Genomic DNA, 18216 nt, shown 5'->3' with positions numbered 1-18216 from the left:
CCTTTGTACCTACTACACTTACCAGTAACATTGTTACCATTGCTACTGATAATCATACCTGACCTTGATTCACAGGAATTCTGACCTTGAATCTTACCGATACCTTGAGAATGAAATCAGCAAGCTTTGGGGGTTGTGTTTTTATTGTTATTTAAATGGATGAATAATTTACCTCTACCCCATAGCTGATGGAAGAGTGTAATTCCTCGTCCGGTGTCCCCAGACCTCCACTACTCCCTCAGTCCCAAATATGTACCTTTTGATTGGGCTCTCCACCCTTGCAAGGTGTAATAACAGGCCTTTATTCTGGGTTCCTGCTGGAATACAAGATGCCACGACAGAATGAGAACATAAGAGACTGGGAGGTAAGGGGAATGCTCATTTTAAGAAGTCGAGTATTGGCAATTGGATGTTTCTGGTAGGATGTTGGGCACATTCTGTGTGTACAGAGCCAGGCGAGGTTTATATTACTTCGATTTGTGAAGCCTCTCAACTTGCTAGCAATCAGGTTGAACTGGTCCACTCTGTTTACTTCGCAATCAACATCCTGGACCTGGCATGCTTTTCCTCAGCCAGGTGCCCTGGCAGTCACCTTGCATTTCCCTGGGCAGCGTGAATGAAAATGTGCTGTTTGCTGCAGCGAAAGATAACACCAGCAAAAATGCCCTTTGCCCTTTTTTGAAGTATAAAGACCTTGGGACTGGGGCCAGCCTGGTTCCTTGAGCAAGGTTGTGCTCAAAGACCTCTGTCTCAAAATCTAAAGAAACAACAAGAAATTCCTCATTTTCTCCTACAAATGCATTCCTTGTATGGCAGGAGGAGAAGTGGTACAGTTAGAAAGGTGCAGCTTCTGAACCAGACAAGAGCCTAGGAGTGGCCAGGAGAGAGGGGTGTTTTCATGTGCTCACTGGATGATCTTTTAAAGCTTTCCTTAGCTCAGGTCCAGATCTCTCCATTCTGGAGATGGATGGTGGTGATGGCCACACAACAATATGAATGTACTTTAGTACCACTGAACTGTCCACTTAAAAATGGGTAAGATAGTGAATTTTATGGTATGTGCATTTGACTACAGTAAAGAAAGCTGGGGAAAAAAAACCCTTCAAAATAGTTCTAAATCAGTCATGGAAATTACCATCACATGCAAGTACAGTGTTTTGCCTATTTAAAAATCAGTATAGGTCTTCCAAGGAATGACCCAGTAAGCCAGGATGTGAAGTCATATCTGTGGATATCAAAAAGGAAAACTCTCCATTAATGTATGGATTTGATGGTGGTGTCTTCATTGATAGGAAATGAGGCAACAGGGTGATTTTTCCATTTTAGAAGCTTACTGTAATCAAAGCATTTAGTGGGAAACTGACTCTTTTGGGTAGTAGAAGTGAAGTTTTGAAACTAGTTTGTTTCAATTAATGCATCATCAGGTTGTTCTTCTTTTCATGATCTATGGAAACAGGGACGCCTGGGTGGCTCAGCAGTTAAGCGTCTGCCTTCCGCCCAGGGCATGATCCTGGAGTCCCAGGATCGAATGCATTGGGCTCTCTGCATTGGGCTCTCTGAATGGAGCCTGCTTTTCCCTCTGCCTGTATCTCTGCCTCTCTCTCTCTCTCTCTCTCTCTCTCTCTGCCGTGAATAAATAAATAAAATCTTTAAAAAAATAATCTATGGAAACAACTAGATTGTCAGAGTAGATTGATCTTTATGACCTGAAAAAGGTCAGGTATTCCCCAGCAGTAGTCACACAGACTTGGAGATTTATCACATCTCCTTTTTCTGATGAGAAAATTGAAGCCCGACAGGCATAACTTACTACGTTCTACATACTGCAATTATATCATGTCAGATCTAGACAGAAGGCCTAAGTTCCCTATGTTCCAAGCCAATATTTTCTTCTGCTAAACCATCTGAGTGGAAATGGATGGCTTTAACCAGTTCAAATACTACACTGAATAAAGAGCTACGAAACATGATCCCATATATGAATTTTTGGTTATAATAGGGTGACGCGGATAAATAAACACCCTTACCACTATCGCAACACACATGTATGGACAAGGACACACACACATGCCCCATGATCTTTATTTAAGATATTCTATTCCTGATTGCAGGTGGCTAATCTTCCTGCAAATGAAACCAACAAATAATGCCTTTTAAGTGGGAAAACTTTATACCTTTAAGCAACTCCACAAGAGTCACGTATCTGTAATTGGTATTTGGCAGTGCCCTGAGAAGTACCCCCTTCTCCCACAATAGTTTGTAGTGTTTTCTTCTGTAAACATTTTAAGGACTTTATTGTTGAGATGAATTTGACTATACCAACTTTATATTCAGCATGCTTCACCTACAAGAGCTTGGGCACCAAAATCTGTTTATTTTACATCTGTTTCCTGCCTCCTGTTGTATTCATGCATTCAAAATGAATAAGTTACTTTTTCATCTGCCCTGTGAAATTTTTATATTCATGTGACAAAAATGAATATCATCAATGTACAGTTGCTGTAATCGAGAATGATACAGAAATGAGAATAAATTACAGCCTCAACTATTGAGAGCAAGTGTATATCTCATGTAAATAATCATCCCAGAATATCTAGAGTAGTGAGTAGCAGAGTGGTTAAGTGCACAGGCTCTGAAGCCAACTGCCTGGGTTCAAATCCTAGCTCTACCATTTCCCACCTGGGGCAAGTTTTTTTTAACCTTTCTGGGCCTTGTGCTCTAGGGGTAATTGGGAGGGCTCACTAAACCAGTAGAGGCAGAGTTGTGGCAGGGGTACTTCAGAACTGTTAGCTTCCAGTGATCTAAAGTGCATTGTAACAAGAGCATATCCTACCAAGATTAACAATTCCTTTTATCTATAACCGAGCATCTGTGGATTCGATTTTAGAGACTCTTGACATACTGTTTTCTCTCTGAGTGTTAAAATACCATGCCAGGACACTTTTGAATCCGTTTGACAGCATCCCTCATGCCAATTGATCACATTTTATATTATCCATCCTTAAAATAACTCCTAAAAATTCTGCTTTGCTTAGGTTGCCTTTGGCTTGTTGTTCAGTAATCAAAATATAGGCCTTTCAGTTCCGTAGACATTCTTTTCACACCTCTTTGGGTGGTAAATGTTGAAGTCATGATGAATACTGACTAATAACTACAATATTAGTAAGTTGATACAATGTGTTACTTATAAATAGAGTTAGTATCACCGTGCTCCTATTAGGCCCGCTTATGGACAGAATTCCTGCAGATTTTCAGGAAGGACTTTTTGTCAAGAGTATTGTCAATATTGTCTTGAATTGACTCTTGCTTCTCAGTTGCTGGGTTTTTTAATTATAAGCTATGATGGGTTTAGCTTCAGAGATACCATTTACTTTGTTGTGGTTTGCGTGGTTAACTTCTTCATGTGGGGTGATGGTTATTTTCTTCAGTATTTTGAAGGTAGGTTTGTGTTGTAGTTGAAACCTGTTTCATTCATACACTTGAACTGCTAAGGAAGATAACTGATGTCTTTTTCTTTGCTCCACGTTTTTTTTAAAATTTAATTCATTTATTTGAGAGAGAGAGCACCAGCAGGGGTGGGGGCAGAGGGAGAGGGAGAAGCAGATTCCCCGCTTACTGCAGAGCCTGACATGGGGCTCAGCGTGGGGCTCAATCCCAGGACCCTGAGATCATGACAAGAGCGGAAGTCAGACACTCAACCCACTGAGCCACCCAGGCATCCCTCTTTGCTCAAACTTCTAAAGTAATCACTGTTACAACCAAATTTCCCCTGCCTTCCTGCCTTCCTCTCTCCCTCCTCCTGTCTTTCCCTTCCCTTCCCATGAGAGATGAGTCACAGGTGCTAACAAAAAAATTTTTTTTAAGATTTTATTTATTTATTCACTAGAATACACAGAGAGGAGAGAGAGAGGCAGAGACACAGGCAGAGGGAGAAGCAGGCTCCATGCAGGGAGCCCGACGTGGGACTCAATCCCGGGTCTCCAGGATCAGGCCCTGGGCTGAAGGCGGCGCTAAACCGCTGAGCCACCCGGGCTGCCCACAAAAAATGGTTTTTTTGAGAGCCATCCTTTCAGTTGGAAGAATATTCTAGACTCCCTTTAATCAGTTCACCATTAATTCTAATTCACATTGAAACTTCCCCCAAAAACTCATGGAAAGAAGGAAACATGAGTTCAGTATTGCCATTTTATTTTTTCCTTGTTTGTCACTGGCTGACAAATTGAATTTTTAATGGAAGGTTCTTTCTGCAAAGATTATTTAAAATGAAGGATAGTGTAAACCTTCCTCCTGAGATATCCATAACCAGATACCCTTATCTGTTTAACCAGGGCCCTTAGTGTATTTTGATTCTCTAACAGCTAGAGGTTTTCTGTTTTGGGTGGGGTGGAGGGTTTTTTTTTTTTTTGGCATTTTGATAAAATGTTTTATTACTTAGTTTTTTAGAGAGGGAGAAAAGCAGACTGAGATGAGCACGGAGCCCACAGCAATGCGTTTGTCCCATGACCCTGAGATCACCACCCAAACCGAAATCAAGAGCCGGATGTTTAACCGACTAAGCCACTTGGGCCCTGGATAAAATAGTTTTAAGATTTTTTTCTATCTTTTTTTAAAGCTACATTTAAAAAAATATAATTTTAACATGCAATTAAGCTTATTCTGGTCGTCAGTTCTTTGAGTTCAGACAAGTGCGTTGTGTCACCATCACTACAATCAAGACACATAACATTTCCATCACCCCTAAAATTCCCTCCTCCATTGCTGTCATCCTGCCTGTTCCCAGTCTCTGGAAGCCATTACTGTGTTTTTTGTTTCTTTGGTTTTGCCTTTTCCTAAACTGGATTTCAGATGGATTGCAGAAGGCAGTAGTGGAAGAGTTAACATTATATCTTGAACTTTCGCAAAACCTGTCCTGCAACATACTTGAGAAAGTATATTCTGTGATAGCTACAGACAGATGTATGTGTGAAACTTTTCTGTTAAATAAGAACTCTCTAGCATAAACTAATGTGGAGCATACTTACGGATTTGCATAGATTTAAAAATTGTGCTTACGTTCCCTGGAGCCATGGTGTTAATTGGTTTATTAGTCAGGTGGAGTGGAGAGCCTGAGGTCAGGACAGTTGTCCTTGAACATGTAAATGAAGAGTGGATAATCACCGTGTGTTATTGTTTGGGCTGATTTTATCTTTAATGGGTAATTCGGAGTCCTGATTAATATTTAGAGCAGTGACTGCTGGCCTCCAACCTGCTCATTATCTTCAGAACTTTAAATAAAATACTTGATTTCTACCCAAGACAGCAGTTATGGGAGGCCTCTTACCTCTTATCTCACAAACACAACTCTTGACCTCTCCATCTTTATTTCAAATATGCCTGTAAATACGGGGGTTCTTAAACTTTTTATGCTGAAAATTCAGTTACCTTGGAAAAGCGCATATAGGCAGGGTATGAGAGGATGTTTTAGGAACAGTGTAGCTGATTTGCTCCCTACAGGAGCTCTTGTAGGGAGCAAATCAGTTTGGTGTTAGGTTTGTAATTTTTGAGAAAAGTAATCCTGAAGAGCTTTTCACATCTTACACCAATGACATTAGTGCCATCTCCCTCCCCCCCCCACACACACTTTTAATAATAATTATTAAAGTCACTCTTTGGCACCTGGGTGGCTCAGGGTAAGGCATCTGCCTTCTGCTCCGGTTGTGATCCCGGAGTCAGTGCTCAGCGGGGAGCCTGCGCCTCCCTCTCCCTCTGCCACTCCCCCTCCTTGTGCACACTCACTCTCTCTTCTCTCTATATATCTCTGTCAAATTAATAAAATCTTTATAAAAAAAATAAAGTCATTCTTAACCTCCCACCTACCTTGCCCTCCCCCATGAAGGGATGATTTGGGAGAAACCATGGTTTCCAACCAGCATTTTATTTTGGAAAAATTTCAAGCATAAAAAAGAATAGAAAGGCTAGTGTAATGAGCACCCATAGATCTCATATCTCATTCCCTTTACTATTTAAAAGTCAAAGGACATCACAACATAAAACATAAACCCCCAAACACTTCACCATACATGTTTTTTTTAAAGGACTTTCTCCTCCATAACTGCAAAGCTGTCATTACACAAATTTCATATCCATGAAGTAATATCACCTAGCATACAGTCCACATCAAAATTTCTCCATTGCCCTAGAATGTTCCTTATGGGTGGCTATTTTCTTCTAGGAACTACTTAGGGTTTTTGTCTTGGATTTGCTTGTCATGTCTCTGTACTTTCACTTAATCTGAACAGTCCCTAGCATTTTTCTTTTCTCATTCATGACCATTACATTTTTGAAGAGCTCAGACCACTTCTCTTGAAAATCCCTATATTCGGGATTTTTCTAGTTCTTTCCTCCTGATTAGATTTAGATTACAATGTTTTGGAAAGGCGACAACAGAGGTGATGTTCTCTCCTCATTGTATCACATATGGAGGGACAAAATAACACTTAGTTTTTACTGATAATACTTTATGTTAAGGTGGTGTCTGCCAGATATTTCCATTGTAAAAGTATCCTTTTCCCGTGGCGCCTGGGTGGCTCATTGGTTGAGCGGCTGCCTTTGGCTCAGGTCGTGATCCCGGAGTCCTGGGATCGAGTCCTGCATCAGGCTCCCCACAGGGAGCCTGCTTCTCCCTCTGCCTATGTCTCTGCCTCCCTCTCTGTATCTCTCATAAATAAATAAATAGTATCTTTCAAAAACTAAAAGTATCCTTTCCCTTTGTAATTAGGAAGTTGTTTGTGATATTTTGAGACTCTGTGAATATCCTATTCCTTAAGAACCTTTTACCCTAAAATTTTAGCCTCCTCTGATGGTCCTTTCCTGATTCAGTGATTATATTGGTGGCTGCCTAAGAGTGATTTTTCCAATTCTACCTTTATTTCCATATGTAGTAGCTGAGTTTCTTCTGTAGAGTTCCCACTTCTCCCCTCTTTTTTTAAAAAGTATTACCACAGACATCCAAAGTGATGTTGAATGTACAAGAAATGAAACTTCTCCCAACTGAGCTGCCTTTGGATATGCTTTTTGCCATGGCATTACCTCAAATCCCAGTATACAGTCCTTTTCCTCCTCCGTAGCAATGTAAACATTCATCTAATAAATACATTTCCATGTCAGCCAGCTCTTTTATAGGAGTGGCAAGTTAACCAAGGCATTTAATATAAGCTATGTGCTCAAGAAGATTGTGATGCTTATAGGTTTTTCTATTTCTTCTTTCCCTTTTTTGCTACTTCAGTATAGGTCGACCTGAACCTGTCAGTCCTTATAGCTCATATATGTTGTAGCATGTAATTGGGAGGAGGAAGGACACAGATTACCAAAAAGAAGGGGGGAAAAGAGGTGATCAAAAAGTTAGGAGTATGGATTTATCATAGTGGCTTTTGAGGATTCACTTGTACCTTCGTACAGTCAGTAGATGAGTATAGAATTTTGTTGAAGATACAGTAGCTGAGCATTGTCCCAGGTAGGCCTTGCTTAGAATCAGAGCCTCTAGAACTCTCAAACGAATTAAAGATTCAAAAGATTTCAGAGATCAGCCTGTCTGTTCCCATAGGAAATCACTTCTGTCTTTATATTTTAAGACTACTTTACATGTACATATTGAAGTTTTAAAATAATAGATAATCTTGAGCTATTTCCTTTACTTCTTTGAGCCTTTTTTCATCTGTAGCATAGTTAAATGTATCATATCAGGAGCTGGGTATCCCCAAGTTTTTTTTCATTCTCATATCTTCTTTTTAATGAATTGTTCATTTTTAAACTTCTATTTTTAAAGTGTGCAATTTGATCATTTTTGACCTGCGTTCACATGATGAATCCATCGCAGCAATCAAAAGGAGCATGCCTATCACCCTAAAAAGTGTTTTTAGGCCCGTTGGTAATCCCTCCAGGTCCTCCTAGGGCCCCTGCACCCATCCCCATCTCTAGATGACAACTTACCTGCTTTGTATCACTATAGATTATTTTGCATAGTCCATAACTCTATGCAAATGGAATTTTATAGGATGTACTCATTTTTGCCTGGCTTTTACTCAGTATAATTGAGATTTATTCATATTCTGTGTATCCCTACTTCATTTTTTTAAGTACTAAATGGTATTACACTGTATGGGTATTCCACAATTTGGTTTTTTTCCCCTATTTATTTTTAAATTTTTAATTCCAGTATTAATACTTCTTTCTACTCATTTCAAAGCGTGGTCATTATTAGCAAAGATTGCCTGGTCTTCCAGGTAATGACACTTGTAACAGCAATAGAAGATCCAGAAGAGAGTCCTGTACATACAGTATGGCCCTGCATGTGAGACCAGCTGTTCTCTGAATAGAAGTAGCAGAGACTAAGTGCAAAATGTGAACCAGCCTTGTGTCAAGGCTCTCATAAGCAATCCCATGTGTCCCTAACTATAGTCTCCTCATCAGCTCAAATGTAAAGGACAAGAATCTTGTGTCTAAGAGGATCAAAATGCCACCTTCTTTCTGTTTTATTTGTTACATGCAGGTTTTGTATAGTTTTAGAGAAGACTTTTTTATCACTCATTTGGCTTTCATAAAAATTGGGATTGTTTGGAAGAAGAGTCATTAATATTCTTTACACCTTGTTCTTGTTCCTCCTTTTATGTTCGCTGCTAGTGCAGGCTTCTCTCTTATGTAAAATATTCCACTGATGTCCTCGGTAGATTTAGAGGTTGTTAGAGAAATTGTAATAACAGCTCAGGGAACAGACCGGAACTGCCTGTCCTATATTGTCTAACCCTGGCTGGCCATTTCCCTTACAGTTTTAAAGTCTTTGTGTACACACTAATTCACAAAATGGTTTTGAGCAACTTAAATTTAGCCAATCTTTCCAAACCCAAGCTTTCCACAGTCAGGACCAGAAAAGTTGGGCTGTGAGTTATTAATGCCTTTATCTATTAACAGCGGTAACAATATTGAAATAGTTATTTGGATTTATGAAGGGGGCATTTTCTTAATGGAACAGCAAATGAAGTTGGGCATGAAGGAGAGATAAAACTTTAAAAAAAAAATCCTTGGTTTGTCTTGGTATTTTCCATATATTTACCATTTTCCATCAATAAGACTGTTTGGAAATTCTATTCATGCATATGAACATCTTCAACATTTATGTATTTAGTTATTTTTCTTCTCAATGGGCAGGAATTCTATGAATAAAATGACAACATACATACATCCACATACACACACTTTCATATCCTAGCTGACTGGGATAATTATTTGCCACAATTAAATTAAGTTCTGCTACCGTTCATCCTGGAATACATTGCATAGGGTTGTCTATTTGAGAAACAGCTTGATTTCAAATCTGAGTCTGTGATTTTAGCAGGTTCCCTTGTGACTTCTAGGTTGGGGTTTTCCTTTGTCCCTTTTCTTTCCTCTACTCATGATACATTAATCCATGTGGCTTTTATTTCCCAGTTCCTAGCAAAACAGGCCTATCATGGCTCCTGTATTTCTGTGTTTCTGTGTTGTAAGAGGATAGCTACCTGCTTATTGGGTGCCCTGTAGGGCTCCCAGGGACATCTAGTGCGTAGCTAACACTGTGTCCCTGTGTTGGTTTCTGAATTTTGACAAATGAACCATGGTAATGTGAGATGTAAACATTAGGCCAGGGTCTGTCAATCTTGGCACTACTGACACTTGGGTCCAGGTGATTCATGGTCGGAGGGGGCTGTCCTGCACACTATCAGATATTTAGCAGGACCCTGGCCTCTGTCTACTAGACATGAGTAACATCCTTCCCTCAGTTGTGACAACCAGAAATGTCCCCAGACATTGTCAGATGTCCTGGAATGCAGAAATGCCCCCACCTGAGAACCATTGACGTAGAGCATGGCAATCTACCTGGGAGCCTCCCAGTGTGAAGTTTGTATATTCCCATATTTGAAGCCAGACCATTCTAAACATATCCTTCAGATTTAGAATGAGACTATTAGCCTTTTGGTGTATGATATAATAACAGACAAACCAACAGAGAGACATTGACTCCAGGAAGTTTTTAAAAGTAAACTGGAAACAGTTTGAGAATGCATGTATTTTGTCTTCTCCTTAGACAACCCTTCTAGGTTTAATTTTGTTGCTCTTTCAGGATGACTCGGCAGTTTTTTAAAAATTCTAACCTCATTCAGATACTCTAATCCTCCCTTGTATTTATTGTGATCACACTGCAGCTTCATTCCTGTCCCATCCTTCAATTCCGTAAACTTTGGGGGTGGGGGGGTGGAAACCTAGTTCCTGCCTTTAGGTTTAGGCAAGTTTTTTTTTAAGGTGGTTAGTTCATTTTGTATCATCTGAGAACTACTGGGTACAGTCTCTTGCATAACATTTACTTTATACAGTTTTTTTCCCAGTTGATTGAGCATTGACATGAATTTTCCAAAAATCTTCAAAGTCAAGATGCTTAATTGCCTTCTCTTAAAAACACACTGTGTGTGGTGACGGTAGCTAGGGTATGGGACTCGCTCAGAAATCTTCCCATCGCATTTCTTCTGTAGCCACGAACTGACAATACTGCAATCCTGACAGAAAAATGAGTGTTCTGGTTGACGCCTTGGCAGCCATCTGGGGCCTGGCCCTTGGGTGCCTCGGGGTTTATGGGAAGCATAACGTAAGAGAAACCCAAAAGCTGGGTTTCTGCATGCTGGGCAAATCCCCCAACTCCAAATTTGGCATGTGATGCCTTTTGAAAGTATTATATTGGTGATGCTGTCTTCTGGCTGCAAAGTCCAGATACCGGCATTCTTGTAACTGTTTGCCTACTTTGTTAAGATGGCACCTGCATAAAGCCCCACCCTGCAGTTGGCCATAATGGAGCAGCAGTCCTGATGGCTGACTCTTTTCCTAGCCTCCACACTGTGGAGAGTCACTGATACAGGAGGCCCAGCAGAGGAGTGGAATCCCAAGATCCTTCCAAACTGCGTCTCACAATCGAAAGAGCTGGAGATCTTTGCTCTTTGTGTGTGCCTGCCACATAAAGGGCAAAAAAGAGGATTGGCCAAAACCCAGAAACCCAAACAAGACAAAACCTGGGGCCAAACGGTCTACTCCAAGAGCTTTTATTCAGATGGCTTGCAAGTAGCTTTCAGGGGAGAGGGCAAGATCATCCTTGATACGGAGGGAAACAGTCTGAGGCCTCTATGTTGGGCAGCAAATGGTGGCACCAAAAAGGATGATGTCAATTCATTGCCATTGTACCTATCTTTTTTCTTCCTCAACAACTTCCTCCTGTGCCAGTCTGTCCTTATGTATTTTTGCTAGAGTGGCCAAAATGTCATTTTAGCTGGGTTTTAGTTTTAGTTCAGTTAGGTCATTACGGAAGCTGGCTTGGTTTTTAATTCTTGCCTTCTTTATTGCCAGACAAAAGGAGGGAATATACCACTAGGATACAGAATGGTTTGTAGTAAAAATGAAAGATCGACACAGAAGGAGCATGTGAATCGCCATACCTTGTCTTCAGTGCTGTCAGGTGGCATCGGTGAGCAGTGTTAAAAGAGCCAAAATGATGGATTTTACATCCTAGGAGCCAGGAAGAACCTTGAGAATTTCCAACCTTTAAAAACAAGAGAATCTATAGTATTTTGAAAGAGGAGAACATTCTCTGGCTTCCCTTGGTAATTCACCCTAATGCTTTAACAACTTTCTGCATCAGGAAATTCTGTATGAGTTACAGCCTAAATTCTTCATGCTGCTTAAGCCTGTTCCTTCTTGTTCTGTCCTCAGTGGAGGGATCGAACAGCTGGTCACAGGCCCCTATGCAAGAGCCATTCACATAATTGAAAACTGTTATTAAATTGCCCCTTCAGCCACTCTTTCTTGCTCGTTCTCTTTTTTTGTTCATGGCTAAATAATCCCAATTCTCTTAAACTGTTCTCATAGGTCTTTCAAACCCTTTAATTATCCCTGTGCCTTTCTGCCAAGCCTTCTCTAAATTCTGGGTCAGCTGTAGTCCCCAGAACAAGACCGCGTTTTCTAAGGCGGGTTTGAACAGTACTGAGGGTCATGAGGCCATTTCCTCACGCGGTACCCACCATGCCCTCCATTATACATCATAGTCACGGTTTTTCTTTTCTATGTTTTTACACCTACATTTGTGGCTGACTCATGGTCGGATTGTTACTTTCCATCTTCTGGAATGAATAGCAGCCTTCTATTCTTACCACACTTCCTGTATGAAACTTGAATTTTTACTCTACAGTGTATCTGGTAATTCATCATTAAACAGACTCTCATTCCAACTTAAGGCAGGAAAAAAATATATAGGTTCAGATTAAGTGACAGTAAATCCATGTTTCAAATAGGAATGTGTTAGTAATGCTTTTCAATTTACTTTCTTTCTGTACTGGTTTGTCTCCTCGCTAGAAAGGGTTCTTTTGATAAAGTTGGTTTCTAGACCAGTGGAGCAGGAGATTGTCATAGGACGTACTGACGCTGAAACTTGTAGTTCCTTTGACGCAGTCTCTCGTTGCGTCTTTGTGTACAAGATAGAGAAATGTGTGCAGTAGCCTACACGGTGGTAGAACCAGAGGGAGGCCTGGTTTAACCCGGGAAGGCTGAAGCCTGGGTTTCTGTGGACCTGAGCAGCAGGCTGTCGCAGTGTGGCTACTGTTTGACCTCGGCCTGCTCGATATTTTCACCGGGGACTTTTTGATGAAGACAGAACACATGTTTTCAAATGTAAACATTATTTAAAATTAAGGTTTAAAAATGTAAAAATTACACAAAGTGGGGAAGAACACCTCATCTACTGACTGTGAGAGTCAGAATTCTTCAAGATTTTGCTGAAATTATACAGTGGGCTCAGACTAATAGGAAATCCTTGATGAAGGTGAAAGAAACCAATCCCAGATGAACAAGCACAGAGTAGAGGAATCACTGGAAACAGCCAAGAACAGCATTTCCCATTATGCCCACCACAGCATTAGTACCTTGTGGTGTTCATAAGCCTGAAAAGTTTAAGAAGAAGAAAAAAATAAAAAAAGGTCTTGGGATCACTGAATAATTAGTGTGGGAAATTCTGAGGTCAAACAAAGTTTAACGTGTTTCTTTACCAACGACCTTCTCAGCTTTTAATATGTTAACATGCATTAAGAATTTTAAGAGGCAGATATAATGTGCAGTGTTTCCATAATTAATTTGACCTTCTTTTCATGAAGCGTTTTGTTGGATGACTGATCTGTTGGATGCACTGGGAAACACTGATCCAGAAATTTTACTTGAGTGGAAACCCTGTAGGAGCTTATAATATGGAACAAAAGAAAGTCATCCAATCCTACTGTCCAGACAATTGGAGGTACCATTCCCAACAGATCATATTTGGAGAGTAGTTTTCTAAAGGACACTGGCAAACCAAGGCATGTCCTATGAGGAATAAATAAAAAGAATGAGGGGAGGGGCACCTGGGTGGCTCAGCTGGTTGAGCGCCTGACTCTTGATTTCAGCTTGGCTCAGGTCATGATCTCAGGGTCATGAGATCAAGCCTTACTCAGCGTGGGGTCTGCTTGAGGTTCTCTCTCTCTCTCTCTCTCTCTCTCTCTCTCTCTCTCTCCCTCCCCCTCCCTCCCTCCCTCCCCCCCTGCTCCTCCCCTCACTCACTCACTCTCTCTCTCTGTCTCAAATAAATAAAATCTTTCTAAAAATAAAATACGGGGCACCTGGCTGCCTCAGTGGTTGACATCTGCTTTGGCTCAGGGTGTGATCCCAGGGTCCTGGGATCAAGTGCCGCATCAGGCTCCCTGCAGGGAGCCTGCTTCTCCCTCAGCCTATGTCTCTGCCTCTCCCTCTGTGTGTCTCATGAATAAAGTCTTTGTAAAATAATATAATAAAATAAAAGGAAAAGGGCTGAGGAGGTATGAACAGACATGGCAGCTCTAGTAAAATATTGAAAGGGCTCTGTAAAGCCTGAGACCTTCTGGGTTTCTGGTTTTATGGACAGCAACAGTGAGAGTAACAGTGGCACACAGTGGCATGGCTCTTGCTGTCTGCCAGACACTGTTTTATATGCCTCTCATTTAACTCGTTTAAATCTTTTTTTAAAGGTTTTATTTATTTATTCATGAGAGACATGGGGGAGAGGGGCAGAGACACAGGCAGAGGGAGAAGCAAGCTCCATGCAGGGAGCCCAATGTGGGACTTGATGCCGGGTCTCCAGGATCACACCCTGGGCTGAAGGCGGCGCTAAACTGCTGAGCCACCCGAGCTGCCCATAACTCATTTAAATCTTAAAACAACCCTATGAGGTAGGTGCTCTTCCTAGTTCCATTTCATGGCAGAGGGCAAGTAAGACACAGAAAGGTAAATTTAATTCGCCAAGGTCATACAACTAGTAAGTGGTAGAGCTGGGCTTTGGACTCTTTGTAGTTGGATTCTGCAGCTTCCGCTCTACTCTGTGGATTTCAGCTCTGTGTGACAAAGCACTTTTGACGGGGGTACCTGTATTCAAGCATTCAAGATCATCCATTAAGGATGTTGTCTCCCTTGCATGGCTGACATTTATATAGTGGCCGTAAGAACGCACTGGCATTGCATAAGAGTTTGGACTCAGTGGTTGTGGAAGGTCTGACAGGTCTGTGGTGCCATTCCAAAACGATGAGTTCACTTGCATGGTTCCTTTCATCTTTAGGTTCCATCATTTTTTTTCTTTCAGTTTTCCACAGAGTACATCTGCAATGGCTCTTTACGCAGAGAAAAGTACTCCACAAAAGCTTTTATTGGTACCTCGAATTGATAGCGTTTTACAGCTAGGAAATTCAAGGTCAAATAGCTCATTATACTGTTGTTAAATTTATAATCGGGTAACGGCTGGACTACTGCTGAAGTGGTGAGCTTTGCAAGCCAAATGACCCATCGGCCCAAACCCTATTGCCTTTCTGTCTGCAATGTATGAATAGATGCATCGTTAGCAAGCCACATTCCAAGAGAAGCTACATGGGTTTGCAGTGCAGATACTCATTACTTGTTTGATACTAAATATTCCATCCCTGTGTTCAGTTTCAATTGGTCTTGGAATTGGCAGTGTCCTCTGGTTCTTGGCAAGAGCAAATGAACATCATCTCTGTAGAAAGCACTTGCATTCTAGGGCTCAAAGTATCTCCAGAAGATTTTTTTAAGGTCAATGTAGTACATAATAAAAAGAAAATTAAGCACCCAAGAACGCAAGGTGAGTGAGAACCAGCAGAAACAGCAGACTGCAAAAGCAGACCCATAGTAATTTCATACCTTGGAATCATTACACAGATTATTTTTTGAAAACCATGTTTACTCTCTTTTAAAAAAAAATCACAGATAACATTGAAAAATATCTGCCAGGAGCCATAGACTTTGTAGAACTGACCTTAAAATGACCAAATAGAACTTGTAGACATTAAAACGTACAAGAACCAAAATTTAAAACTTACTATATGGGCTTAACAGCAGACTGGATGCTACTAAAGAGAGAATGAGATAGAAGGGATTGTTAGAAATGAAGCATCAGGAGGCCTGTTTAGAGCAATGCGGGCTAGTTTGAGAGAATCTAACATTTATCTAATAGGTTTCTGTAAGCAGAACAGAGATGGAATGGAGGTATTATTTGTTGAGATCATGGCTGAGAAGATTCCAGAGCTGACCAAAGACACTAAAGATTCAAGAAGCCCAGTGAATACTAAAGAGTATAAATAACCTCTAGAAACACAAGACAGAAAAAGGACAAATTACCTTCTAAGGAGCAATAGTCTGCTTTGTTGCTGACAATTTCTTAACAGTAGCAACAGAGAAAGTAAAATAAAAGTGGAATAATAACTCAATGTGCCAAAACAAAAAAAAAAAGGAAAGAAATCCTTTCTGTCTAAAAATCTATACCCAATGAGGATAGCTGTCAAGAATATGCACTTTAAAAAGAGATTTTTACAGACCAAACAAAACCTGAGAAATTCTCCACCAATAAGACACAAGAATATTCTGAGGGGTATACTTAGGAGGGATCCCAGATGGAAAATGTGAAATGAAAGAAGCAATGAAAAAAAAAAAAGAAGTGGTCGATATATTGGTCAACCCAAAAGCACACACAAAAATTAAAATGCCATCTTATAGGGTTAACGAAGATGTAATTAAAATGCATGACTGTAGCAACCTCTAAATGATGGATAAATATATTTTGAGTTTTCTAAAGTCATTGTACAATTGGGGAGGAATGGTGTTTATTAAATTGAGACTTTGAAAGGGAGAGAAGTAGAGACCAGTGAGCAGCAGCAGGCCATCGTGAAAACAGCACTAGACCAGGAGGTTTGGGTTCTAGTAGCATCTCGGCTCGTAGTCAGTTGTCTGGCCTCTGAAAAGCTACTTCCCTCATCTGTGTCTCAGTTTTCTCGTCTGTAAAATGGAGCCCTGGGACCAGATGTGTTTTAAAGCCTCTTCATTATGCTTCTGTGAAACACTGAGAAAAAGATTCTCTAGGAAAAAACAATCATTCCTGAGTTGGTTTTTTTCTGGCTTCCTCTTACCTATCTGTTCCAAAACGGGCGCTAAAGCTAGCGCCCAGCCTCAGGTGTGTATTCTGCTCTACTTTCTCCATGTGTCAGTTTTGCTTCGCTTCCTTGTCATCTAGCAGCCGACCAGAGTCATGGCAGGTTACCAAAGCCCGAGGGGGGTAGGTGGCTCGTGTGGCTGTAAGGGGGACATCTGCAGAAAACAGGTGTGAAAAGTGGGTCTCGTTGCGCCACTGCCGCTCTGTCTTCCTCAAGGTATGGCCCGTACTGACATCTTCCTCCCTTCCTTTCTCCCCTTCTTTCTCGCCCTGTGAACCCCCCCTTCACTTTTCCTGCCGTCCACACAGGCTAATAATAAGCCTGAGATCGAAGCGGCCCTCTTCCTAGACTGGATGCGCCTGGAGCCCCAGTCCATGGTGTGGCTGCCTGTCCTGCACCGAGTGGCTGCCGCGGAAACTGCCAAGCACCAGGCCAAGTGCAACATCTGCAAGGAGTGTCCCATCATCGGATTCAGGTATCAGGAACCCTACCCCCTGCCCCGCCCCACGGTGGCATTTTTTTTTTCTTCGTGTTTTGCACCTTGTTATGACTTGATCTTTTATCTCCTTTGCCAATTGCTGTCAGTTTGTTCCTTTCGAGAGTGACTGCCCCGGTCACTGGGCTATTTTGGTGGCTCTGACTCATGAGGCAGGTGGCCCTTTCCACCTCCATTCTGGAGCTCTGCAGAGCCCGGTTCTTGATTGAATGGGCCCGACTGATTGCCCTGCCTCCATGTAGATACTTGTCCCTCAGGGGAATGTAGAGTCACTGTGACGCTTCCTTCCTGGGTCCGGAAAATTCTAACTATCTCTTTGAGGGTTTTTTTTTTCCTGTTTATAGAAATTCTCTAAGAATCCGTTCTAAAACTAAGAGATGATTCTGTTTGGGGAGACCTGTCACGGTAGCTCAGTTTCTTATTCACTTTGTACCACTTTTGTTCCCTGAACTAACAAGAATTGTTTCAAGCAACCCAGAACTTACTACTTTATCTGTGAATCTGATTACACTCTTGGCAGGGTATCCTAATGAACTTCTAAGGGAATATAAAGTATGCAAGTAAATGAAAATTTCACAAAGCAGCTAAAAAAGGGAAAGGTTCTTTATAAATTTAAAAGTGAGAGAGATAGGGAGCATAGCAGGTTATTATTCTGATATTCTTAAAATGTCACGGCAAACAATTGGCTCTTAAATCTTCAGCCTCGTTGACCTGTTTGGGGAGATGGGATATTTTTAAATGAATGGCTCCTTACTGAACAAGAATCCCAAATACAAATTTTGAAATGATGATGTATTTAAACATCTGGATCGACATCAAGGTTTCCATAGCAATGAATAAGCTGTAAAGTTGTAAACTAGCTATATGGTCTCTGCCTATGCAGAATCCACTTAACAGCTAAGTAAATACTCTTTCTCTAGTTATGCTTGGACTTGTTTTATTTCTCTGTTTCCTGAGAACTACTTTGTGCCATTGGTGTGCCTTTTATTCACTGCTCACTACCCTGGTGTTTGTCCTTCCATACTTCGTGTTGTTGACAAAGAGGTCTTACAAAAACCCTTAGAGGCTTCTAAAGCCTAGATAGACAACCCTGAATAGACAGTACTCACAAAGGACACAGTTTTCCTGCCTTCCTGGTTTCTGGCAGGTAAGAACGATACCAGGGGATGCCGGGGG

General features: G+C 41.1%; 1 protein-coding gene across 10 annotated transcripts in view; it reads left to right on the top strand.

The window, feature by feature from the left end:
- The window catches only part of DMD (dystrophin), a 2057113-nt gene that overhangs the window by 1969496 nt on the left and 69401 nt on the right, over positions 1-18216 (top strand). For all 10 annotated transcript variants that reach the window (XM_041741334.1, XM_041741335.1, XM_041741332.1 and 7 more), the window contains one exon: positions 16853-17019. In XM_041741334.1, coding sequence (XP_041597268.1) covers positions 16853-17019 — 167 coding nt within the window. The remainder of the gene's footprint in view (positions 1-16852; positions 17020-18216) is intronic.

This window comes from Vulpes lagopus, chromosome X (genome assembly GCF_018345385.1).
Source record: "Vulpes lagopus strain Blue_001 chromosome X, ASM1834538v1, whole genome shotgun sequence".
Classification (NCBI taxonomy): Eukaryota; Metazoa; Chordata; class Mammalia; order Carnivora; family Canidae; genus Vulpes; species Vulpes lagopus.
The sequence above is the reverse complement of the archived record's forward strand: the minus strand, read 5'-3'. Positions and strand labels throughout refer to the sequence as shown.